The sequence below is a fragment of the Lepidochelys kempii genome, chromosome 2 (assembly GCF_965140265.1).
Source record: "Lepidochelys kempii isolate rLepKem1 chromosome 2, rLepKem1.hap2, whole genome shotgun sequence".
Classification (NCBI taxonomy): domain Eukaryota; kingdom Metazoa; phylum Chordata; order Testudines; family Cheloniidae; genus Lepidochelys; species Lepidochelys kempii.
The window spans coordinates 127182817-127210590 of record NC_133257.1 but is presented as its reverse complement, the minus strand read 5'-3'; the positions used below and the strand labels follow the sequence as shown (position 1 = coordinate 127210590).

The window sequence follows — 27774 nt, the reverse complement described above, 5'->3', positions numbered from 1 at the left end:
GATCCTGGATCCTATCCTTTGGTATGGGAGGAGAGTACAGTGTAGTGGTTACAGATATAACCAAATCACACACATTTGAACAAAGAATTTGAAAAGCAGCATGGCTGAGTAAATAAACTTTGGGTCTGGATTCTGTTTGCAGCTGTTCCCGAAGTGACTCTGTGTAATCGTATTGTTAACATACCTGTGTAAGGGGTGCGTAGATGCAGTAGTAGCACATACTTGACTGTCTGCTAGGTTGGGGTTCATAGTCTTGGTCACTATGAGGGTGGTGAAGTGCACAGAAATACAAATGGGAGAAAAGAGATTTGAACTTGTGGCCTGACAGTCCAGAGAATTTCTCTGAAGTGACAGCAGTTTTTGGTGAGGTTCTCTCTCATGTCAAAGTTCCAGATGTTAATCTGTATTACAACAGCAGTTCTGTCTTCAATGCAAAATACAGTAGGCTTGTCTTGGCGCATATATTTGCAGCTATTTTCAAATGTTCAAAATAAACTCTGTGCAAAAACGCTACCTATCTACATATAATACTTTGGAAATTGTCACAAGTGGAGCAAAGCCCAGAGGGCTTCAAATTTCTTGGAAACAAAATCCAAAAATAAACTGAGGCATCCCATTGAAAATTTAAAACTACAGTGATTTTGGAACACTTAGTACTTTCTCTGTATATACTCACTTATCAAATCATGTTGATAAATTGAAATGCTACACAAACTTTACATTCTTTGTTTTGCTTTTTGCCATTTTATGAGGGCTTTTTATTTAACAAAATGAAGGTTTAAAACTTTCTAAAATGAAACCTTTGCTGCAACCTTAATTAGCGTGTTGCAACTGGTTCCACCTTAATATGATGCCATGTCATCCTGTGATGTCAATGAAAAATCTCCATTGCTTAAAAACTGATTGCACAGTATTATCCATAGATTTATGAAATGCGTAAATGTGTTCTAGGTGATAAAAATGTATTCCATGCAATTTGCTAGGGTTTTTTATCTGAAGGAAAACTACACTGAAATCTTTTAAAACTATTAAGGTTTTTTTTTTTTTATTCCTGTTAACTGCCCTTCAGTTTAAAAAAAGAAGAAGCATTATTAGCCTTAAAAATTGCCTTAAAGAGAGAGAGAGAGAGAGAGAGAGAGAGAGAGAGAGAGAGAGGAAAAAAAGAAAAGATTAGCTTGGAGCAGACTTTCTTGGATTGCTGACGTTTGCTTTCTCATCAAAATATAAAAAGCACAGTGAATTTGTTTTTGCCTGAATAACATATCTACTGAAACAAACCTTCATGGTTTCTTCAGTCCTCTGTAATTCATGTATTTAATTCTTTTATTGGCCAACTGCCAGTAAATGGGGATGCTGGAGGGGTGGAATCAACAGTGAAACTATATGTTGATGCCTTTGAACAGTACAATGTTGAAGTAAGACTACATTTATTTATAATCACCTGTGTTTGGACTTACCCAGAAAAATTGCTTTTTATTTTTTTCTACACTGTAGCTCTGTCAAAGAGAAACGCATTCATGTTTTTTTTTCTTCTCTTCATTTTACAGTACAGCCATTATTCTGAAGTAAAGACGTTAGTTTGAAGAAAAAATCCATACAGCATATGATTCCTCCTGTTCAGTAATTTATGACTGGCAAAGTAAATGAAATAATGTTTTTATAAATACTAATTTATTTAATAAAAATACAAAAATATAAATATGCATATATAAAAATATCATGATGAATCAACACAGACATTCTTTAACTCAATAAATATGGCAGTAATATTAATTCCTTTTTTTAAGGTATATTTTTTTCAGATTATGTTACAACACGGGTGCACAATCTCCCAGCTAGTAATAAATGTGATGCAAAGCAATTAAAAAAAAAAGTATAAGTTTTCCATCTATTTATTATTAAAGGCACAAAAAGCCTTTTTTTAGTGTCTTCTCATTGTCTGTGAGAATCTTCCTTCAGGGGTTTTTAGGCAGAGAGGGTGAAGTATAGATTTTATTTTTATATCTAAATCAATCATATTCATTTACGTTGACTTATTGATTAAGCAAACCCTTACTAAAACAACACTTATTTTTTGTATTTTTTTCCAAGTAAGAGAGTGTAGGCCACTTTATCTAGTAACATAGACATTACCTCCACTAACACTGACCAAGTAACAGATTACTTTCTCAGTCTCGGTCACTGTCATCTCCACCATACATGTCTGCCAGCTTTTTAAATCGAGGTCCCCAGTCACTGAGGTAATCATAATCTTGGTTGCCATCCATAGTAAGTGATTCCAAAGAGCTAAGTGAATTTGCTATTGAATCGTTCCCTTCATAGGCATATGTCGCTAGTGAATCATAAGGGGGTGCGGTTGGGTCTAAATCATTTTCCTTTAGCCTTCGTTGAATAAAATCTTGGACATCAATGTTTTCCCACAGAGGTGCAGTCCTCCTTATCTGAAATATAGTTTCTGGGATAACATCTCTTCTCATCTTACTTTCTTCTCTTGCTTCTGGATTCCTTAGTGTTCCAATGTCAAAAGCCTGGGTATCTTCTTCTCCACCTCCTTCATCATTGTAAGTCACAATATTGTCTCGGACATCATCCTTTGAGATTATCAAGGGCTCTTTCTTTCTCTGCCTCTTCAGTGCTGCAAACAGCACAACTAAAACTGAAAACAAATAGATAATGAGATGCAGTGTAGCCTAAATAATGAGATGAACAAAATAGTTAGCACTGAAATGGAGTTAATGCACATTTGCAATGGACAAATAATTTTATAACTGAGAGAGAATGTTTGGAAAATAGGGGAAAACTACTGTCTAACAATAATAAAGTGAATGTTGATTCAGATATAAGAATTACAAATATATAATTTTAAAGTTAGGTTAAAGTTAAGGAATTGTATTATTGATTAGAATTTGCATTTTCAGCAGGAAGCAAAATCTTGTTCCTAATGTTTGTCATTGTGTGGTTCCACACTGGAGAGGAGGTTTCTTTGATCATAGTCCCTAATAATGTTTAGTTTGTTTCATTTCTGTTCTGTGGTGCTTGTCATGCAGACCTTAGGGGCAACATTTTCACAAGTGAGTGTATGGCTACACCTGTGCTGCTATAGCACTATAGTATAGACCAGGGATGGCCAACCTGAGCCTGAGAAGGAGCTAGAATTTACCACTGTACATTGCCAAACATCCACAGTAATACATCATCAGCTTCCCCCCCCCTCACTCCTAGCACCTCCCACCCACGTGCAGCCCCGCCAATCAGCGCCTGCCCCTCCCTACCCGGACCTCCCGATCAGCTGTTTCATGGCATGCAGGAGGCTCTGGGGAGAAAGGGGAGGAGCGAGGGCACAGCAGGCTCAGGAGGGGGCATGGGAAGGGGTGGGGTGGGGGCAGGGCCTGTGGCAGAGCCAGGGGTTGAGCAGTGAGCACCTCCCGGAACATTGGAAAGTTGGTGCCTGTAGCTCCAGGCCCGGAGTCGGTGCCTATACAAGGAGCCACATATTAACTTCTGAAGAGCCGCGTGTGGCTCCGCAGCCACAGGTTGGCCACCCCTGGTATAGACACTTGCTACAGCAATGGAATCACTGCAGTAAATGCACCCCTTTGAGAGGAAGTAGATAGGTTGACAGAAGAACAAATGGATATAAACTGGCCATGAACAAATTCAGGATGGAAATTAGAAGAAAGTTTCTAACAATATGAGGAGTGAGGTTCCGGAACAACCTCCCAGGAGGAGTTGTGGGGGGCAAACAACTTAATTTAGTTTTAGGATAGAGCTGGACAATTATGTGTGTGATTGTATAACGGATTGCTTGTGATGGTAGGAGTCCGGGCTCAATAGCCCTGGGGCTCACATCCAGTTTGCCTTACATTCCCAAAATCTCATGCTTCAGGGTTTCAGCCAGCCATCTGCAGGGCCCAGGAAGGGATTTTTCCCTCCAATATATTCTGAGAGGGTTTTTTTTTTATCTCCTTCCTCTGAAGCATCAGAGACGCCCATGGCTGGAGATGGAACATTGGATGTGGAGGAACAGTGCTCTGAGGTGGCACCAAGCATTTTCTCTCTCACATGCTTGATTGGTTGGTTCTTGCTCATATGCTCTGAGTCTAACTATGTCTAATCACTATATGTAGGGTTAAGAAGGAATTGTCCCCAAGGTCAGAATGGCAGGGGTCTTAGAGGTTTTTCACTTTCCTCTGCAGCGTGTAGGTGCAGGTGACTTTCCTTCATTATCGAGGTATAACTCACTTAATCATTTCCTTGTTATTGTGGGGGCCTCAGGCACTGGTGCACCTTGGTCCCTCCTGTGCTCTGCCTTTGGCACATCATAGTCTAGTCTCCTGTGGGTTGTAATGCTTTGGTCTCATTTGAGTTGTTGGATTTGATGTGCAGGTGCTGGGTGGTGGTGGAGGCCTGTTATATACAGGAGGAGAGACTAGATGATCTGGTGGTCCCTTCTGTCATTAAACTAGATGATCTGGTGGTCCCTTCTGGCATTATGACCTAGTGCTGTCTATACCTGTGCTTGAGTCATCTTAACTGAGTCTCTCAGGGGCACCTGCGTTTTTAGTGTAGGTCAAGCTTTACGTTCCTAAGGCCCCATTTTCAAAAGTGACAGGCACAGTATAATACAGCTTCTGCTGACGTAGCTATGTTGTCCAGGGGTATGAAGAGGTGTGATCTCTGACAGGGTATAGCTGTGCTGACAAAGGACACAAAAATGCTGTTATACTGACAAAGATCACAGTTTTTGCTGGTATAGCTTATTTCACTTGGGAGATGGGGACTGAAACAAGCTACAGCAGCAAAAGTGGGGTTACTCTAGTGTAGCTGTGTCCACACTAGGAGCGTTTTGTTTGGATAGTATGCTGGTATACCTATACTGGCAAAGCTCTCCTAGTTTATACATGGCCTAGATCCCATTGATTTTCAGTGAGACTTAGGGCTTGTCTTCACAATGGAGCTAAATTGGTGTTGCTGCAATCGATGAAGCAGCATCCGTTTTGCGGGTCTAGTGAAGACATGCTCAATCGATGAGAGAGCGCTCTCCCATCAATTTCTGTACTCCTGCTTAATGAGAGGTGGAAACAATCTGACAGGAGAGCATTTCCCATCACATAGCATAGTGTGGACCCCACAGTAAGTAGATCTAAGCTACATTGGCTTGAGATAGGCTAACGTAACTTAAATTGCGTAGTTTACATCAACTGGCAGCTGGAGTGTAAACCAGCCGTTTGGGTCCTAGGTGCCTAATTCACTTTTGAAAATAGGAATTAGGAGCCTAAGTCATTTAGGCTTTTTTTTAAAAAAATCTTGCCCTAAGAAGCTACAGTCATTGATGCCAAAACATTTATTGACTTCTGTGCTTGCAGGACTTGGTATCTAGGTCTGTACTAACAGCCACTTATATAAACAACTGATCCTGTTGCTTTAAGAAATACTAGTATAGCAATTTTCACCTTTGGATGGCGTAATTGAAGCTGAAGTGTGAACCTCTGCAGCAGGAGCTAAAGGACTAAGATCAGTAGCTAGGAGTTACAGCACAGTTAGGTCATCTGTGGATCAGATGTAGAAATGGATGCCTAACTCATGCTAAGAAGTAGGTTACATTTGTGCTCAGCAAGATGAGCCAACTTATACATGAGCACTGGTGAGTAAAAGGAGGAGAGGGCATGCTGGGGACAAGAGAGAACATGGTGAGAAGCTATATGCTTAAATGTGATCCACTGAATGGAGATGGTGCTACAGTTCTGTTCTATATAGTTTCTTTGTGTGTGCAGCAGCCATTTTTAGATTTTTGTTCAATTTCCCCTGTTAGCCAGGAATAGTGGTTAGTCAAGTATGTTTAAGAACTTCACTTATAAGAACCAGAGGCATTTATGAGGGCAGACCCCTTATTTATATGCTTATAAAGGTTCTGTGAATTAGTATCTTTCACAGTCAGATGCTTAGTGCCTCTTACATAAGCTGTGCATGGCATTCATGCTGATTTACCAGCTTCCAGTGTCTGCTTCCTCAGCACTTTCTCCAGTTGTCAAAGCCCTCCTCATCTCCCCAACCCCACCTCACCAGACTTCATCCTAGATCCCTGCATATCTTCTGATGTCCCTCCACTCTCTCCCTGTTCTTCTCCCTTCCATGCCCACCAGTTACCTCCTCCACCCCCTTCCACTTGCAAATGTCTGAAAGTTACTCTCTATATATAGCTCTTCCATTATATTTTAAAATATAGAAAATATAAATGACTTAATAACTGGTTTAATTGTTAATTTTTAAGTATTAGGAGGCTGATTCTGTCATCTGTACACCTATTGAGTAGTACATTACTCAACTTCATTAAATGGAGGACTACTTGTCAAGTAAGATAATACTCTGCATGAGTAAGGATAGCAGAATCTAGTCCTACGTTACTATTTGCCTCATATCACATCTTAGTAAAACAGTGACATTCTCATCCCAGTTTTCAGCTTTCTTTTGAGTAGTTGTAATGACTTACAGTCCACCCACCTATTAAAAAGCAGTTAGTGTGGAAAATGGCCACATATAGGTCACAAGGATCACTTACCTAACAGTATAATGATGCAGAGGAGAATGGCAATCAAAGCACCCGTGCTTAGGCCAGCTGAAAGAAGCAAGGCCTCGGCATTACAGGACTGCATGTTCCCCCGGCTATCACAGGCACACACTCGAATTGTCAGCGTGCCGGTGCTACTCTGGATTGGATAGTCATTATCAAATATTAAGACTGGCAGGAGATAGGTACTCATTTTACTGCGACTGTATCCATTTCTTCTAGTGAGAATCCCTGCCGTGTTATCTGAAATGGAGAAGCAGAATAACTGTGTGTGACAAAGTGATGTGGTCTCTGGCATGGGGGAAAACAGTGAGTTGACATGCTAGAGTTGCCAACCCTCCAGTATTGCCCTGGAGTCTCCAGGAATTAAAGATTAATCTTCAATTAAAGATAATATCATGTGATGAAACATCCAGAAATTCATCCAACCAAAGTTGGCAAGCCTATGACATGCAGGACCAGAGTTGTTTACCTTTGTTGTCGACAACAGAGAAGTTGGGATGAACTGCAAATTCGGGCACCAACTCAAAGAAGAATTTGTGGCCTCGAGGAGGCTCATCTTTGTCCACAGCACTAACAGTCTGGACCAGCTATAAGGAAAACAAGGTGTTATGTTCTTAATGGGTTTTTTTTTGTTTTTAAATAAGATAGCATTTTCGTATAGCATATTGTAAAATACTCTATGCAATTATATTTGAAGAAGCCACCCAGTGCCCAAGAATAAGTGTGCTGTGTGGTGGTCTCACGTTAAAACAAGAAGAGCTTCTGTTAAACACATCAGCTCTTTCATTTTTAACTTCACATCCACTTAACAGCACACAAACAAGGGTCTGCTCCTGGTGGCAGCAGGCAGCTTTCTATTCTAGTTAGTTCTCAGTGCCCTGCATTGCTGTGTGAAGGGTGCCCCTCTGGCCAATCCAGCCTCCTCCCATGCCCTTACATAAGTCAGCAGCTACTTCACACACTGTGCTCTGTAAGTGGGAAACATGGGTTCAGGTCCTAGTCCACATATTTTTGCTCCTGGAGATAAAGTTAGAATATTGCAGAAGCAGAATTCTTAGATGTTGGGGGCTGGGGGAAGGAGAGGGTGGAGAAATCTCTTGCATCACCTTAAATGGACACCTCTGGTTGTGGAATGGCACTGGTGGAAAGAGAGGGCAGTCAAGATCAGTTGTGAGGGGAAGATAGTAGCCCTGTCATAGGGCCATGGGAGCCAGCATGCATAAAGAGGAGGAAAATGTTAAGGGTTCCTTCTGGAATGCAGAAGACTCCCCTGCGGAGCTGGTGCTAACTCACTGGAGGCCTTAAACAGGAATATTTTGCCCCTCCTCCCCACAATACTAAAACAGGAAAATTCTTATAATAAAAACTGAATAGGCGGCCCCTTGAGCTGATCGGGGCTCTAAGCAATGCTTAGTCTGTTTATGCTTAGCACCTGCTCTCTCCCCTGCCACATTAAAAATAATTTTAGAAAAAGAAAACAAGTACTCTGGTATTTTTCAGACTAATTTACGATGTTGAAAGTTGCTAAAACTGGGAAAGCGAACACAGTAAGGAAGAGTGAGTTCAGTACCGATATTATATTAAGCATTGTGCAGTTATAACATGATGTCATTACATTTACTATGCTATAAACTGTGATAATTCATATGTACGGTAAAAATGAATACTGGATTGTTTACATTCACTAACTATTGTAGTACCACAGAAATCCAGCATGTTTTGCAATGTCCTGCTGCCGGAGTTGTGGCTCTATCCAAAAGGAGAAGCTTTGGGCTTAATCAGGTGTCAGGATAGCTCAGTGGCATGAGTGAGTGGGTGGATTTCTCAGAGAAAGGATTTGTGGCTGGACTCCAGAATAAGTCTCAGCAGAAAACTCTCCTTACCACTTCTTTACTCCTGGGCAGAGAGCTCCTTTAGCACATGCTGTGAAGATGGACCTGCTTTTTATGATATTGCGGTGTGCTGAGTGCCTCATTTGAGATGCTAAGTGTCTCCATTGTACTGGGCATCTTCCGCTTCCACTGACTTCAGAGGGGTTTGTTATCAAAAGGTTTATGCATGCAGCTTGTTTCGCTGAGATTTCCAGAGCACATGCATAGCATTAACTGTCCAAGCAAAAGCAGTAACTGCTAAATAATACTATCTTAAGCTTTTGTAGCAATTGAGTTAGACAGTTCCCTTAAAACACCTTTCTGAATATTAATTTCAATGCGAATTAAACACACTCATTCAATATTTTATATAGTTATTCTGTTTGGGACCTAACTTAGACTCTACTGACAATACAGCAAGAAAATATAGTAAAACACTAGATGAATAGTTGGCTCTGGAGTAATTTAATTATAGTCAGTAGAGTTACACTGTTGTAAATCAGGTGTGAATGGAGAATTTGGCTCATCAACTTCCTTGGCATTATTCCTCATTTACACCAGCGTTGGGGAGATCAGAATCAGGGTCTTTATGGTTTCCTGTTATCAGAACAGAACCTGTGAGGGAATTCATGAATGTCATGTTCCTTCATGATGAACAGAATATAGTTAAAGCAGGATTATGCAATATTTCTTAAAATTAATGAGGCTCTCAAGTACACATTAAGATCTCTATATTTTGAAAGCAATTAGGACCCTGACACTTGGGGAACTTTTTAAATACATTTGGCCAAGTTCACACTCTTTACAAAGAAAAGGAGGACTTGTGGCACCTTAGAGACTAACCAATTTATTAGAGCATAAGCTTTCATGAGCTACAGCTCACTTCCTCAGATGCATATCGTGGAAACTGCAGCAGGCTTTATATATACACAGAGAATATGAAACAATACCTATTCCCACCCCACTGTCCTGCGGGTAATAGCTTATCTAAAGTGATTTCCAGCACAAATCCAGGTTTTCTCACCCTCCACCCCCCCACACAAATTCACTCTCCTGCTGGTGATAGCCCATCCAAAGTGACAACTCTTTACACAATGTGCATGACAATCAAGCTGGGCTATTTCCTGCATAAATCCAGGTTCTCACATCCCCCCCACCCCCATACACACACAAACTCACTCTCCTGCTGGTAATAGCTCATCCAAACTGACCACTCTTCAAGTTAAAATCCAAGTTAAACCAGAACATCTGGGGGTGGGGGCGGGGTAGGAAAAAACAAGAGGAAACAGGCTACCTTGCATAATGACTTAGCCACTCCAAGTCTCTATTTAAGCCTAAATTAATAGTATCCAATTTGCAAATGAATTCCAATTCAGCAGTTTCTCGCTGGAGTCTGGATTTGAAGTTTTTTTGTTTTAAGATAGCGACCTTCATGCCTGTGATCGCGTGGCCAGAGAGATTGAAGTGTTCTCCAACTGGTTTATGAATGTTACTCTCACAAATCTTGGGAGACAGGCCAGTCCTTGCCTACAGACAGCCCCGCAACCTGAAGCAAATACTCACCAACAACCACATACCACACAACAGAACCACTAACCCAGGAACTTATCCTTGCAACAAAGCCCGTTGCCAACTGTGCCCACATATCTATTCAGGGGACACCATCACAGGGCCTAATAACATCAGCCACACTATCAGAGGCTCGTTCACCTGCACATCCACCAATGTGATATATGCCATCATGTGCCAGCAATGCCCCTCTGCCATGTACATTGGTCAAACTGGACAGTCTCTACGTAAAAGAATAAATGGACACAAATCAGATGTCAAGAATTATAACATTCATAAACCAGTTGGAGAACACTTCAATCTCTCTGGTCACGCGATCACAGACATGAAGGTCGCTATCTTAAAACAAAAAAACTTCAAATCCAGACTCCAGCGAGAAACTGCTGAATTGGAATTCATTTGCAAATTGGATACTATTAATTTAGGCTTAAATAGAGACTTGGAGTGGCTAAGTCATTATGCAAGGTAGCCTGTTTCCTCTTGTTTTTTCCTACCCCCACCCCACCCCCAGATGTTCTGGTTTAACTTGGATTTTAACTTGAAGAGTGGTCAGTTTGGATGAGCTATTACCAGCAGGAGAGTGAGTTTGTGTGTGTATGGGGGTGGGGGGGATGTGAGAACCTGGATTTATGCAGGAAATAGCCCAGCTTGATTGTCATGCACATTGTGTAAAGAGTTGTCACTTTGGATGGGCTATCACCAGCAGGAGAGTGAATTTGTGTGGGGGGGTGGAGGGTGAGAAAACCTGGATTTGTGCTGGAAATCACTTTAGATAAGCTATTACCCGCAGGACAGTGGGGTGGGAATAGGTATTGTTTCATATTCTCTGTGTATATATAAAGCCTGCTGCAGTTTCCACGATATGCATCTGAGGAAGTGAGCTGTAGCTCACGAAAGCTTATGCTCTAATAAATTGGTTAGTCTCTAAGGTGCCACAAGTCCTCCTTTTCTTTTTGCGAATACAGACTAACACGGCTGTTACTCTGAAACTCTTTACAAAGGACTCTGTTGGCACGTCATTGAACCTGTAATTCCACTATCACTTTTTTCTCTAAATATTCCCAGTGTTGCTACCACTGCTACTGGCAGTAGCAATGGTGGATGTGATAGTGTAGGCATGGGTTTAGGTAGCTACAACATTTTAAGCCCCATGTCGCCTAAGCCTACAATTCCAGTGCCATTATAGCAGAAATTCCTTATGGTGGAAGGCTAGCAGAGTATCAAATTGACTGAAAAAAATTTCCTCCTGAATTTTTGTAGAGGTCTGAAGGACAATGTGAGAACAAAAACATCAGGTAGAAGAGAGAGAATTAGAATAGTGTGGATATTCGTCCAGATATTGCTAGGAAACATCCCGTAAGAAAATACCCAACTAGAATAGCTACCAAAGCATTGTAGCTGAGTATCATGTGGCTTTTCAAGATGTAATCAGTGAGATGTTTGTAAGATCCACATATGATTCCCTTCAAGTGAAAATAATATCAAGAGTGGACAATTGTGGCAGAAATAGAGGAACCTAATTACACTAAAAAAATATTGTGAGAATAATTCTGCAGAAAAGGGGAAAAAAAACAACCCTTATTATTTGTTAAAGGTATTGGTTGTCTTGAAAAGATGGAAGAATAAAGGGGGGGAAATGAAAAAAAAAATATTGCAGGCAAAGTTTTCCAAAACGAACAAACAAAAAATAGAAACATTATGAGGTTAGCTTTTGTAGATCTAAAAATCATGAATAAAACAGACTAAAGGCAATCCTAGATGCAAAAATTAAAGAGATTTAGCCATTCTGATTTTTGGTATGGTAGTGATACTGTAAAATCTAGGGCACAATGTTTTGCTATTTAAAGTTTGTGGTATAAAATGAAATACATGCTTTTTCCATTTTGAAACAGTTCTGAATTTGGAGTTGTACTCACGCTTCACAGAGATTTCAGAGAGATGCCTGACATTGTACGATTTATGAGAGTTTTTTTTCAAGAAAAAAGAAAAGGAGGACTTGTGGCACCTACAGCTCACGCAAGCTTATGCTCAAATAAATGTGTTAGTCTGTAAGGTGCCACAAGTCCTCCTTTTCTTTTTGCAGATACAGATTAACACGGCTGCTACTCTGAAATTTTTCAAGAAAGTGACTTTTACTCAACTCAAATGTGATTTCAAGCATATCAGACCTATTGAAAAAATGCATTCCTTTACGTTTAGCTGGCCTGGTGAATGAACTCAGATTGAAAAATTCAGCATTGTCAGTATTTCTACCTTTCTTAGGAGAATCAGTGTGAGGCAGCTCTTTGGGATTTATAGGATAAATTCCCATTCCTGAAGGGATCACTCAGTTTTTCAAGTGCTGATAATGTAAACCTGGGATGTCCATACAAACACTTCATTTTTATATCCAGCCCAGAGTAGTTGTACAGCCATTTAAACAATGTAGGCCGAGCTGTGCAACCTTTCTTCATGAGCACTTAGGCCCAGATCCCTGAAGGTATTTAGGTCTCTATGTGATTTCATAACTTTGAGGATCTGGGTCTTATTCCAACCGAAGTCAGAGGGACACCCCATGAGTGAATGCTCGCAGACATGAGGTGGGGTTCCACAGATGTGTAGGTGCTGGAACTAGAGGTGCTGTGGGTGCTGCAGCACACACCGGCCTGAAGTGGTTTCCATTATATCCAGGGTTTACAGTTTGGTTCAATGGCTCTCAGGACCCCAACTATACAGATTGTTCCAACACCCCTGTACATTCGGCCCCTGTTTATATATCTGTCACAGAGTGCCATCTCTTTTTCACATACTGCAGATGATTTCGATGCTATGGTGTTTTCTCCTCATTGCTCCAGACTACTGTAATTGTAAGTCACTCAGCATGCTTTAGACGATTCTCTTAAAGGCAGAACTGAAAGTTTCTTTATAAAAATCCAAGTAAGTCTTTTGTATGAATATGCATGAAGGCAATGGGCTGGGACAGAAAATATAGCAAAATGTTTGGGGAAAATATATTTACCATAATATTTTAACAAAAACTTGAGACAGCCAACACGTCCATGAGATGTTTGGCACTTTGCCACACACACGCCTTTTCAAAACGTCACTGTCAGTGTATATTGGTTATCATTATGAAACATGACACCTTTCTTTGAAAACAGCAGTTTTCATTCCCTTTGCATAAGGTAGCTGTGATGTCACTTGCTATGAAACCAGGAAGATTCCTGAGGCGTTCAGGGAGGCTAATTTATTTAAACAGTCCCTTCTTTGGAGTTTTCAAACAACTCAATTAACTTACAGCATAAGTTTTGTACTTTGCAATAATGATAATGTATTCTTAACCTGGGGATGCTTAACTGTCATGGCTTCCGAATTTTGCTTTTGTTCTGCTACATATTACGGAGCTGATTGGAGTGTAGCCTTGAATTCAGTTGAATGATTTGAGCTTTAAGTTCTAGTAATTTGTGACTTTGCCTGAAATGAACATAGATATTGCATAACACTAGATGGCTTTTCAAATGTCTACACTATTGTTTGTTTCTCTCATTGACTGTTTGTGAGATATCAAACATCAAAAATGTTACTAGTCCCCTGATTGACCAATTTTTTATTAACTTCAGTGTAGGGGTATGTCTACACTTACAGTGGCATGTAAAGCACACACACTGCCTGCCCTCCTAGCACAGGTATAAATAGCAGGGTATATACCCAACGTGGCTCTCTACACGCCCAAGCAGTGCCTCCCACATCTATTTTTAGCAATATAGGGTCCCACTACCATCCTCTTGATAAAGACTTTCCCTGCTGTCTCCCCCCACTACTAGAGCCTTTCACTGGCACGCTGTCATTACAGAGTGCAGTGTGCACACAGCCTGCTTTTCATTTTGTCATGTGGCTACATGAGCCCTGCATGCCACCACTAGTCTAAACAAGGCCTAGGAGTGAATATCACAAATCTCAAACCTTCAATCACGGTATTATCATTTCCTGACATTTGTTCATCTAGTTATGTGCTGCACATATTTTGTCAAGGATCTGCCACAAAAATCCCCCCCCTAAATCCATGATAAACTATGAAAAATATGCTGAGGGGGAGATTGTCATTGGACTTTGCTGAATGCGTAGGAAGGAGGGCACAAGGAGACTTTCCTACCATGCTCCCCTTGGGATGATGTGACTCCACTATCCCCTGAGTATATCAATGATCAATCATAATGGTAAGTGGAAAAGATGAAGATGTAGAAGAATCTGGGAGGGACTGTCCTTTTTAGGAATTCTTTCTAAAATATCTGTCCTTTGATGTAGTTTGATGCATTTTGAAGGCAAATGATTTACTCATCAGAAGTTGGCTCTAACCCCAGAGATAATTACCAACATGTCAGAGGTCAGAAAATCTTTCCCCTCTTCCTCCGTTTAAAAGGATTGCTGAGTTTTAACATATAACCCTACTAAGTCAATGGATGCCTACCCATAATTCAGCTACAGGTCTGTACAACAATGCATGATCAATATTTATCAATGGTGTCATGACAATTATGCCTTTCCCTGCTCCTTCCCAGCCTGTGGAGAAAATACAGAATAATGAAAGGAAAAAATCATTTTCCCAAATAAGATGAGCTCTATCCATGCTCTGATGTTTGGGAGCTCAAAAATGGCAAGAGAGAATATAGCACCAATGAGCAAAACAGTCTAGTTGTTGATCATTATTGTTAATGTGGTCTCAGCAAATATAGGGAGTTGGATGAGTTGATATCCTGGAGTTGAATTTTGCAATCATTGATTCATTCCATTGCAGTTCCATTAAGGTAAAACTCCCTGGCTTCCATGTAGAGAATTGCCTGACTCTGCCCCTAGTTCAGCTCAGGATCATGTACTGCTCTTAATGAGCTCATAGAATAAGGTTGTGAGAGGCTCTTGTGCAAGAGCCTTCCACAATAGCAGTCCTTGTGCTTCTGGAGCTCCATCACAGAAAAAGTGACACTTAAAAAAGGACAAAGATGAGTTGGGGCCAGGATCCTGCTGCTCCCACTTTAGCCCACATTACCAGTCTGTGGAACAGATCTGGAACTCATCCTAATGGATGAAGCAGAGATTATATTTCCATGTGAAAAAAGCAATTCTAGAGATGATGCCCTTCCTCAATAGACTCTCCTCATCACTGCCGCCCCTGGATATTGCAACTCTGTACTGCTCCCCCGCCACACAGCTGCATCATATATGCCACAATCTACCCTCTAATATTGGCTGACATTGAACACAGGTATTGTAAGTTGGCAATGGAGAGGAATAATTGATATTTCTGGCTGCTTCCTGATGTGAATGAGATTTAGAAAGTGGTGTGATTAACAGCTAAGCTCAATTAAAAGAAAATCTTAAAATTAACTAAATATATTTATCTTCTCTGTCTAGCCCTCCTGCTGTAACCATCAGCGTTAAATGCACTGATGTGGTGCAACAGGAACCAATTACAATTCTAACAGGTTGGCTGCTTTAGGTGAGCTCTAAAATAAAGTAGAATAGTATGAAATGAATAATAGTATATTCTAATATATTGTACAGTATGCGCTATCATACAATAACAGTATTGTACAGTACATTAAAATAGGCAACAAAACTGAAGACTATTTGGAATATAAATACTATGTCCAAAATGTTCACTATGTGCATTTAAATCCATAATTATATTCAGACATCTAATTAAAAGTGACTTGATTTTAAAGGTGTTGAGCCCTTGCAGCTCCCAATGAAGCCAACTTTACATAAGTGCCTAAATATGAATTTGGGTGCCTAACTTTAGATATCCATGCTTGAAATTTTTTACTTGAATCTCCTACTTTCCTGCAGCCACAGAAACCTGCAAATATCACATCCCTGCATATGTAACAAGTCGGAGGCAGTACTTTGGGGAATAATATTTGATGCAGATAATGTCTGTAGCATTACTACTGAATTTGCCATTTGGGGAAAATAATTTCTGGAATTACATGCTGAGCTCATGCTATTTGGAAGGAGCATCTGAATAGCTAAATACAAGGCCTCTGACAGCTACTTTTTTTTAAATGCACACATTTGCTCTAAATCTGCTCTCTTCCTTTTTAGCAACGTAAAACTTGGTGGGGATGTAATGGGAAGAATGTTGACTTACTAGAATCCACACAAATGTTACCCAAAGTCAAGTAAAATCTTTAAGCTCTTAAATATTGTTACAGGGTCAGGACAGTTGGCTACAGGAGAGTAATAGAAAGCAGATATATTAGCCCCAGGTTAAATAGGTCACTTTCCCCTGGGTAAGGTAACAGGGAAAGTTCCAGAACAATCAGGAACTTTCTGGAGACAATTAAGACAGACAGGCTGATTAGAACACCTGCAGCCAATCAAGAAGCTGCTAGAATCAATTAAGGCAAGCTAATCAGGGCACCTGGGTTTAAAAAGGAGCTCACTTCAGTTTGCGGTGGGCGTGTAAGGAGCTGGGAGCAAGAGGTGCTAGGAGCTGAGAGTGAGAATGCGGACTATTGGAGGACTGAGGAGTACAAGCATTATCAGAGACCAGGAGGAAGGTCCTATGGTGAGGATAAAGAAGTGTTGGGAGGAGGTCATGGGGAAGTAGCCCAGGGAGTTGTAGCTGTCGCACAGCTGTTCCAGGAGGCACTCTAGACAGCTGCATTCCACAGGGCCCTGGGCCGGAACCCGGAGTAGAGTGCTGGCCCGGGTTCCCCCCAAACCTCCCAACTCCTGGTCAGACACAGGAGGAGTTGACCTGTACTCTGGGTTCACGAAAACGGCCAAACTGAGTGCTGCCATGAATCTCGGAGGCAAGCAAATCCACCAATAAGCGCAAGATGCACCAAGGTAGAGGAGGAACTTTGTCACAATATAAATAATATAGAAAGATCTGAGGGCCAAAAACAAAATGGAGGAAATAATAAAATAATAAAACAAAAGTATATAAAAGGGATAAAAGTATCTATGTAGATACATCTTGGGTGATGCTGCTTTAGTCCTTTGTGCTCCTTGAGAATCACATTGTCTCAAAATTTCTGATTGTTGTCAACCAGGTGATGCAGGGGCAGAGTTAAGATTGTTTGAGTGATATTAAATGAGCTTAACTGTACTTTCTAATACACTGAATATATTATATTTTTTGGGGGGGAGGAGGCAAGGTAAGTAGTTCCTCACATTAGAATATCTAGATTTTCTAACACTTGTATTTGTGACCAAACAGCAACTTCAAAACAGCCTTCTCTTTGAAGGCTTAAACTTTTTGTTAAGTGATAAATTATGTTCAACCTTTACTCCAGTTTATCTAAGGTTTCTGAAGAGGAGTGATCAAGTAGATAAATCAACTGCAAAATGCAAAATATTTGTCTCTAAAGTATTATTGCAGAATATGAACTTGAAGAATCAAAAGGAAAAGGAAAATGTAGGCAGTTAGTCAATTAACTCCCATGGAAAGTCAGTGTCCAACTCCTACTAAGTCTTATAGGTCACTTTGAAGATCCGAGCCCTAATTTACACCCAAAGAATGGGAAAGTGTTGTGAATTACACCCACACATTTAGTTGGGAAGCTAAATTGTAATTTGTGCATTATTGAGTATTCCATACATTTGGCATTTGGAAAGCTATCATTTAAGAGGAGGTGACAAGTAGCCAGTCTGGGAGGAACTTGTTCTGTGACCATACCCCCAAATTTGAGTTCCCTCACTCAAAATATTACATATGCTTAATCTTGCTTTGCTTTGCCCAGTTCTATTAAAGCTTTTACCATGACTCACATTGATATCAATCACTGAACTGAGATTCTAAAAATTATTTGTCCACAATCTTGTACTATACAAAGAGGTTTTGTTGCACAGACAGAAATCTGGTCATATACCAGCAATACAGACTTGCTGGCCAGAATTATCTGAATGTATTTCTGTTGAAAAAGTAATTAATACATTATAAAACAAAACTACCAGAGTACAATAAACAGTAATTGGATGAAATTTCTAAGCTCATTACATAGATCTCAAACCTTGGTCACACATGAAAATGTATGTCACAGTGGTATCCTAATTATAAACATCACATTATTTTGTGACAAGGTGTACCATTAAGCTTAGAGTTTCATGTGTTTATTTCATTATCTGTTATAATTCCTACCATTATTTGCATTTAATTTAGTATTGCTGTTACTGTATATATTATTTTACTGTATTATGTGCATCAAAAGTAATGAAAATATTTGTATGAAAAAGAATCATATTGGCAGTGAAAGCCCTTGATACAAACCAAGGCAATTCCGGTCAAAGTATGTTATATTATCCTTCCAACTCACGGCCTGGCTCATACAATTGGTGACACTGGGTGAATAAAGTGAACAGAATGTGACTCAGTTGAGCCATTGGCTGCACATCTGCCACCTCTTTTTTTTCTTTCCTTTTCCAAAGTAACATTCAAATGTGCTTCGTGTTTCAATTGCTACCTTACACTCAATCTGTACTTCCTGACGTTCCCTAGTTTATAAGGTGAAATCTACACATACAGAGCTTACCCAAGAGGGCTCTACACTTTTTCTATCATGGGCTTCTGCCTCTGAATACAGTCTGGCCCTTAACTTTTAATTCCTTAGAAATCCATTCCATACTGAGATATTTTTAATGCAATGTTTCCACACAGAGTGAATGTTTATAGTGAAGGCATAACTCTGTGAACAAAGGTGTTAAAAACTGAAATGTCAACTGACCCCATGATAAACAGAGAGACAAGATGGGTGAGGTCATATCTTTTATTGGACCAACTTCTGTTTTGATAATTGTTTTGGGTTCCTTGAATGATCATGGAGTATGTTTCCTGATTTTTTTTTCTTCCTGGTACATGGCAGTATGTGATGAAAATGGTCCAATAAAAAATAGTACCTTACTCACCTTGTCTTGCTAATGTCTTGAGAGCAACACAACTACAACAACACTGCAAACAGCAATGGAAGATAACAAATTTTGCTGTTTGAAATGAAATCTCCACAACATGAGGAGAAAGGAAGCAAAACTTACCAGTGACATCTACTTCATGAGTGAATCATAGACTATCAGGGTTGGAAGGGACCTCAGGAGGTCATGTACTCCAACCCCCTGCTCAAAGCAGGACCAAACAAAACATCATCCCCAAAGGACTCAAATCTATAGCTCTCTGACCACTACATAAACATCGAAGTTGTGCAATAAAATCTACCTCACACACATTCTCTCTCTGATATCCTGAGACTACCATAGCTACAACAATGCTGCAACCATCCATAGTAAATAGAAGATTGTAATAATTACAATAGTAATAGTGCAGCAAAACACACATATCATGGATATAGAGAAATATTCTATCTACCTGGAACTTTTATTCTCTTTTCTCCAAGCTAGTAAATTGCTTCCTCTTTAAATCTGTTTTAGTTTATTAAAAGGATGTGTTGATCCAGTTTGTATAAAGCAAGAGCCATCCTGGACCTTTGCACAAATTCAAATCTAACGCAAACTGAATCTTAACCAAGGTCTGATAAAGTTGACACATCTTTTTAGCTTTAAAATTATAGTTCCATACCACAATTTCTTGTTTCTGTCAGGTACCATAAATATGTGAGATTTCCAAAATTGGATTTTTGCATATTTCAAGTTATCAATAGATCATATAATGCTTTGGTAAGCATGCAGACAAGAAGAATTATCTAAACATATGAAATTTTAGTGACTTATCCATGACTCCTTCTATAAAAGAGATTTGTGATGAAGGCTATTAAATCATTACCTAAAAATAAAATATTGTGTATGTGTTATATTAGAGCCAAATCCTGCATTCCTTGTCCACCTGAAATGTCTATTGAATTTGGAAATACAGTCAGAAGATTTATTATTTATTATTTTTCATCCATGCAAATCAAGATTGTCATGAAGATGTTAGTCTCCCTTGTGAGTAACTCTAGAAATGAATAAAACACAGCAACAGAAGATACAGGCATAAATTTGCTGGTAGATTAAATATGCATTTACCTGTCCTGCTTTTGCATTTTCACAAACAAAAGTTTCATAATATTTAGCAAATTCTGGTGCATGGTCATTTATGTCTAAAATCCTGATGAAGACAGGTATCTGGCTACTTTGCTTAGGATTATCTGGAACAAGAAAATAATTTATAATTTAGCTAAGGAATAAAAGGATTGGAAAGATTTACAGTTCATGTAAGAGAAGTGAAATTATCAAGTATATTTCATCTAATTTCTCCCCTACCCCACAACATAAAAGAAATGTTCATATCTTTACAGTTATGTTCAGTTTTCTACTGGTATATAATTTAATATAGTTAAGACTCATATTTACATTTTAAACCCATTACATTATTTTTAAAAGAAAAATGTTATATTAAGGCAAAACTATCTTAGTCTAAATTGATTTGCAGTTGAAAACAGAATTTTAAATTATCCAAGGTGTCTGGCTTGCCAATGTATTCCAATCAGCAGTGAGTGTATACATGCTTATTTTCTGGGATCTGTGTCCTAAAATGGAGTTGCTGAGGTTAATCCAGGGGGGATAGATATATTGTATGGATCAATTCAAAGCCCTGTCTAGCTACAAAGGCAGGAAGAATGTATCTGACACCTTTGTCATTAATGTGCCACTCCAAGTAACCTCCTAGGCCAAACCATAGTCAATGGGATGAATAAAGTGAAGCAAATATTGGCAGTTGGGCCTGTGTTTGGAGAAAATAGTTTTCTTAAAGAAAAAATGGTATGGCTCTTTCTAAAAGATGGTCTGTGTATCCTATATGCTCATCACAGCTCATACAATGTTAATCTCACTACTTCCCAAAGTGAAGGAAGAAGTTGTAAGGAAGAGAAAAATAATGTCATAGAACATATCACTTAATCAATTGTGGTGTGCCACTTTGGAAGATACAAGGTCAGATTTTCTTTTCTGCCCGGGGGGAAGGGTAATATATTAACTTTACAGGCCTCTAGTTGTGACTGGGGCTGGGTTGATCTCTGGCGTAAATTAGAGCAGCCTGAAGGCCAATCTAATGTCTGCCCATGTTCCCAAAGGACCATTCTGATGGTCTGGAATTGCTGGAATGCTCTAACCATGCCCTCATTTTCTTATAAATTTCCCCTTTCCCCTAGAGGCTGAGGGAGCAATGTAGAATCACTATGCTGGCTCTGTACCAATTTATGCAAGGGAAATCCTCAGGAAGCCAGTTATGTTGGCTTTGTGCTGCTCTGCACAACTGAAATGGACCTGAATTTTTTTTTTAACTATGGGGAAAAGTAAGAAAATCATGAAATAATAAGTTTTTAATTAAAATTTACCCCTATTGAGTTTTCTGGCTTGTAGTTAGCAAATTATATGCTTGGCTGAAATTTTTAAAGACAGACAAGGGTGAATCTGGTAAAAAAATTTAAAACAGAAATTTGTTATAGAATTGCCAAATTTTCATGTTCTAACATTCTCTTCAGATAAGCCATCTCCAACTCACTGATTTCAGTTGCTATAACAGTGATATTGTGCCAGGGGTTTTCTTCCCGATCAAGTAGCTTTGAGATGAATATAGACCCATTTCCTGAATAGATGTTGAATATTCTGTCGAGGTCCGTGTGTCGATCCACAGAATATCTGTCAAGATATAATACAAGTGTGTATCACCCTCTTCTATTATATTTTCCAGTTTTGCTTACTAACCACCATTAAATGCTTCCAGTTTTACGTTAGGAAAGGCTACCTTAAAATTTGCAATATGGTATTACCTAAGGTTCCCTGTACTTACTATAGGGAATAACTAGTGCAGAGTACTGTAAATATTGAGTTAAGTTATTTAAGACGTTGGCTCTTTCTGAAAGATAGGGTGTAAACTCCATATGCTTAGCATAGCCCATACAATGTCAGTTTCATGGCATTGGTCTTAAATAGGATTAAAGGGTAACACATCTGTATAGGAAGCTATTCAGTATGAGTCATTTTACAAAATATATTTTAGCCCAGAAATATTACAAATTCTGGAATGATAGTGAGTTAACTCAGACTGAATTGTCTTTAAGATTTTCACAAATGATTAGAGATTTTGGATGTTCAGTTTTTTCGGTGCTTAATCTCAGACATCATCACAGGAATTTAATTTCGGTAACCATTGAGCATCCGCTCTCTGAAGACAAGGCACCTTTGATTTTTCTCAGGATGGGCAGAAAATCACTCAAAAATATTTTTTAAATTTTGGCTTTTGCATTTGTTGAGCTCTCTTTTCCTTCCAAAAAGATTAACTTACATTTATAGTCATCCTCTGATCTAGTGAGCTAGTGACCATTAGCCACAAACCTGTTGCGTGAAGAGCGTATGCGTAATTTGCTTGATGACGTCATTTTGCCCAAAAATGTGCACGTAGATCATTCAGCGTTGTCTCACTTTCAATCAGAAATGTAGCTGAAGCAGGTTTCACAATAATTTGCATGGTCTATGCACTAATGTACAAATGGTCAGTGTTATGCATGTCAGTTTAGACCAGGGGTGGGCAAAATTTTTGGCCTGAGGGCCACATTGGGGTTCTGAAACTGTATGGAGGGCCAGGTAGAGAAGGCTGTGCCTCCCAAAATAGCCTGGCCCTGCCCCCTATCCACCCCCTCCCACTTCCTCCACCCTGACTGCCCCCCTCAGAACTCCCAACCCATCCAACCCCCCCTGCTCCTTGTCCCCGGCCACCCCCTCCCAGGACCCCCCGCCACTAACCGTCCCCCTGGACCTCACCCCCTACCCAACTCCCCCTGCTCCCTGTCCCCTGACTTCCCTGACTCCTATCCACACCCCCGTCCCCTGACAGGCACCCTGGGACTCCCAAACCTATCCAACCCCCCTGTTCCCCATCCCTTGACCGCCCCCCTCCAGAACCTCTACCTCTTATCCCCCCCGTCCCCTGACTTCCCCCTGGGGCCCCCTGCCCCTTATCCAACCCCCTCGGTCCCCGCTTATCATGACACTCAAAGCACCAGGACCGGCGGTCATGCTGCCGCGCAGTCTAGAGCACCAGGGCAGGCTGGCGGCCCTCACAGTTGCGCTGCCCAGAGCGCTGCCCAGAGCGCTGGCTACACGGCTAGCTGAGGCTGCAGGGGAGGGTGGACACCAGGGGAAGGGCCAGGGGCTAGTCTCCCTGGCCGGGAACTCAAGGGCCTGGCACGACGGTCTCGTGGGCCAGATGTGGCCCACGGGCCATAGTTTGCCCACCTCTGGTTTAGACAATAATAGCAGATACGCTAACAGTTACGGCAGTAGCACAAGGCCAAACATTTACCTCCTAATTGTTATGACTTTCTCACAGTAGTTTCCTATTTAATATGCTGTACAAATGTTGATCATTAAATATTTAAGAAGTAGAACATGGTAGATGGTGTATCTCTACAGGGGATTGTTTCATTCACTGGGCCTGTTGCAAGGTGTGATGCAGAATGCTGAGTTCCATCGACCCGCAGAGATGCATGTTCATCCAACAGAAATCACCGTCTTGAACATCTTAGATAAGCAGGCCAATAGGGACAAATAAGGTAAAATAGCATTGCCCTGAAAATGATATAAGCAAGAGTTCTGCAAAGCAGTGTGTGTTTGTTATAATCAGGCTTATACACTTTTGCCTGACCCCCATATTTTTCCATTTGAAAAGACATATTGTGATGTATTAATTCTGTTTGCCATCACTAGATCTCCATAGATATTTGATTGCTCAGTTTCTTTCCACTTGATCACTGTAGGCCTGATCCTGTAATGTGCTAAGTGCCCTTAACTGTCACTTCACTCATTTGTGTCCTCTACTGTCACTGAGCTCATTTGGAATTAAAGCTGCTATTTACTGCTGAGGATCAGACCATATGCCATTTACTTTACTACATTTTGAGAGAAAGATGAAATGAGCATCTACATCTAAAGCATTTTACACCATGCATGAACTGATATTTACTTTATTGCATTCTTGGTAGTATCTGGATCTTGAGCTATCACTTGCCCAATGATAGTTCCCTCCTTGGAATCTTCATCTACTTCTATTATATAAGAGCTCCTGCTGAACACTGGAGGTTCGTCTATGTCTTCCACAGAAACTTTGATGAGAGCTGTGTCCTTAAATGGCCCCAAGTGGAAAAAGCGTGGGTCAGGATGAGTGTTGGCTGCCTCCACTCTTAAGGAGTACAGCATCTTGTTTTCAAAATCCAACTGCTAGAGAGCAAATGATAAAAAACTGGGGTCAGTTTACAAGAAATGTTAAAAAAAAATACAGCACTAAAATAATAGGGGCAGGAGTTATCAGGGACCACATTAGCAGGGTTCTTACATGCACATACTCAACTCATCAGTCACAGCAATATAGAGCCAATTATAGATGACTAAGGTACAGGACAGGGGATTCTTCATCCTATTATGCAAAATGTAGCTTGGTAATAGTGATTAGGAAGTTGGTAAAGTCACTTTCTCCTTTCATTGAATTATAGAATTGGAAGGGACCTCGAGATGTCATCTAGTCCAGTCCCCTGCACTCGTTGCAGGACCAATTATCTAGACACTTCCTGACAGCTGTTTGTCTAACCTGCTCTTAAAAATCTCCAATGCTGGAGATTCCACAACCTCCCTAGGCAATTTATTCCAGTTCTTAACCACCCTGACAGTTAGGAAGTTTTTCCTAATGTCCAACCTAAACCTCCCTTGCTGCAATTTAAGCCCATTGCTTCTTGTCCTATCCTCAGAGGTTGTAACAACCTTTTATGTACTTGAAAACTCTTACCGTGTTTCAAAGCAATTAAAATCTGCTATACTCTAGACATACAATAATGAACATATTCCATATTAAAATCTTGTAAAGGGGATTAATACTAGTGATGGGAAAATCTCAAAGGCATCATCATTTGGGATAAGCTTCTAAAGGCTTGCATGTTGAGCCTAAATTTATATAAAATTGCTTTTTAGAACAATCAATCCAGAATATTAGAGCTAGAGCTTTCTCATGAGTGTATTTTTGAATTTCCTTATTATGGCCAGTGTTAGGAATACCATGGGAAAAAAGCTTTTCTAATGGCAATCTGATACATCAGATTTGAGATGAAACTTGGAAGAAGGGCAGAAAATGGAAGGAAAAAGGTTTTAGTATGAGTGATGTGGGTTTTCTTAAAAGGTTTTTTTGTTTGCCAGACTTTAGGTTGGTTTAGCTATGAGGCTGTGTCCATCAATAATTACATAATTATGACAGTGGTTAGCTTGGTTTTACCATTTATATTCTATGCTGTATTTCATCTCTTACAAATATGTATATTATTTTTATAGGATTCTGATGCAAATATTCCCCATAAACATGATTTATAAAACTGTATTTATAATCGAGTACTGGGTCAATCAAAAGTGGAATAGAATGAACTATGTGGGTCTGAGTTTTTTGTAGATCTTGACTATGATATCCAGCATATTGTTCTATCAAAATAAAATAAAAATGAGTTGTTCTAGCTCCAGTTTCAACTTTGATTCACATATTTGTTATATTAAAAAAAAATACATTAAAATAAGTTAAGGTTGCAAAGTCAAGCACTCAAAAATTTAGGAAGTATCAGAATTACAGTAGCCCAGACACATTCACTCAGCCTTATTTTGCATAAAAATGTGAAAATTATTCATAATTTTTCCAATTTTTTTCATTTTCAAAATGGGATTGCCAATTCTTTATCAGAAGCACTTTGCAAAGGTTCTCAGCTGATGAAGCTTAAATGACTTTGGATTTATGTTCATATCTAATTATGTACCTGCATGCAAGGTTTGGGTTTTACGGTTTTATTCATATTTTCAGGGGTTCACATGTTCAGTAGAAAAAAAATGAGGCTAATGGCTGAAATGGAAAGTATCATGAGTTACCCCATATGATCTGTCTCAACAGCCCAAGGACAAACCCAAAATAGTGTGAACTGTAGCCTAAAATGTGTATTCAAATAACCTCAAAATAGTTTTCAATATGCTTATCTGGCCAATTTCAAGCCCTAAAGAATCACAGATTGTCTGTGAATTCAAGTTCTGTATATTCCTTTTATCTGAGAGCACCTGTTGACATGTCATGTAACTGTCAAGGTATGATGGAAATAGGGCAGATTTTAAATAGGCTGGAGGTTTGAGTTGAACCTTTCTTGCAGCTCTAGAAGAAATCCCTCAGTGGAGAGACAGGAAGGCTACAGGAGGATAGGTTATCTATGGTGGGTTAGTTCTCTTTAGAGGTGCGAGTTCATCAAACTCAGACCTTCAGGCAAACCTACAACATTTTGTTCACCTCAATCCCTTGTGAACCACGCTGCAGAGTTCAGATGTTGAACGCCTCCAGGTTTTCATGCCTCTACTTCAAAACTATTGTTTGTGAGAGTGTCTCTTTGATAGACAGCAGCTGTTGAGAATATTGCTTTATGTGAAATGACATGCCAAGAAAATTCCCCCAAGCCTTGGGAATAACAATAGCTGATGAAAAAAGAGGACAACAAAACTAATACAGTTTCTCATCAGGTGACCCCAGGTAAGACTTTCCTTTGCCCTCCCCCTTGAGGAAAGAAAAAACCCACCTGGAGTGCTAAGTGTAATAAAAAGAGAGGGAGGAAAAATAAACCTTTTTGATGGTTATAATCCCTTCCTGTGTGTCCTTGTCAGTGATGATATCAAACATGTCTGATCCTTCCCCTTTGGAAATGCTATATTCAATCTCAGCATTTTCACCCACATCGAGGTCATTGGCTTTTATTCTGCCGAGAGGAGTCCCAAGTGATGCAGACTCAGGAGAGCTGAATTGGTAAGTACCTGGAAAAGTTAAATCAAACTTTTTTTTAGTCTTTCATCTCTCTAAATAATGCCTTTTGTTTCCCCTAGATTTTTTTCTTTCAGTTGCCTTGAAAGTTGAAACATTCTAAGAAAAGTGCTCTTAGTCATCAGGAGTAAACTTTAAAACAAAGATGACTTGACTGTCAATTAAAATTTTTGTTGTTTTTTTTAATGAAAGTGTGACACTTCAAAGGCACTTAGTACTGTATTCTTTATGTACTTTTCTTTTTGTACTTCAGATGAAAGGAACATTGATAGAAACACAATAATACAGCAGTGATTATGACCCTGAGTAGTTAATGGATTTATTTATTTTGTCTATCTTCTAAAGACGTTTTCAATGATTGCAGAAGTTATTTTTTCTCTAGGAACCACAGTTTTCAAAACAAATAGCGGATCTGAGGAAGAAACTAAAATACAATAGACAAGGATTTCTATTTTGAAATTGCCTCGAACAGTTTTAAGTGTGTTTTATGTGAGATGTAAGTTTTTCATGGAAACACATAATACAGATATATCGCAAAAAGCAATTGAGATGTGTAATATGTAATATTCCTGCTAACTGCTTGAACTGTATGAAATTGTACAAATGTGTTCAGATTCTTGAATTAATTCACTTTGGACACGTTTGTTTTCATGCCTGATTTCTGTTAATGCTTGTGGAATCAGGTTTTACTAGCCTGGATGCTATTGACAAAGGAATTTTAACCTTGCACATCTTAGTACAGAAGGTAAATTTTAAATTTATCTTTTCCCAGCATATGTACCAAAAACCTAACTGTAAAGTTAGGCTCCTGCAGAACAGGAATAAAATCACATGAGTCTTTTGACTAGTCACAATCAGGAAATATAACTTGAACTTCCATTAGCAAGATATGGCGTTAAAATAATTCTTAAAACGGTGTTGGCAAATACTTAGTAGTAACAAGAAGGTGTGAGAAGTTTGCAGACATTTTG

General features: G+C 39.6%; 1 protein-coding gene across 2 annotated transcripts in view; it reads right to left on the bottom strand.

Moving 5' to 3' along the window:
• Positions 1 to 1813: 1813 nt before the first annotated feature.
• The window catches only part of CDH9 (cadherin 9), a 95280-nt gene continuing 69319 nt past the window's right edge, over positions 1814 to 27774 (bottom strand). The window contains exons 5-11 of one of the 2 annotated variants that reach the window (XM_073329465.1): positions 26609 to 26796; positions 23945 to 24198; positions 21485 to 21621; positions 20008 to 20129; positions 7041 to 7158; positions 6560 to 6811; positions 1814 to 2656 (exon numbers count right to left, since the gene is read on the bottom strand). In XM_073329465.1, the coding sequence (XP_073185566.1) occupies positions 2169 to 2656; positions 6560 to 6811; positions 7041 to 7158; positions 20008 to 20129; positions 21485 to 21621; positions 23945 to 24198; positions 26609 to 26796 (1559 nt within the window). In that variant the 3' untranslated portion in view covers positions 1814 to 2168. Of the gene's footprint in view, positions 2657 to 6559; positions 6812 to 7040; positions 7159 to 20007; positions 20130 to 21484; positions 21622 to 22317; positions 22461 to 23284; positions 23328 to 23944; positions 24199 to 26608; positions 26797 to 27774 lie in introns of those variants that run through there. The other variant, XM_073329464.1, reaches the window with a different exon arrangement.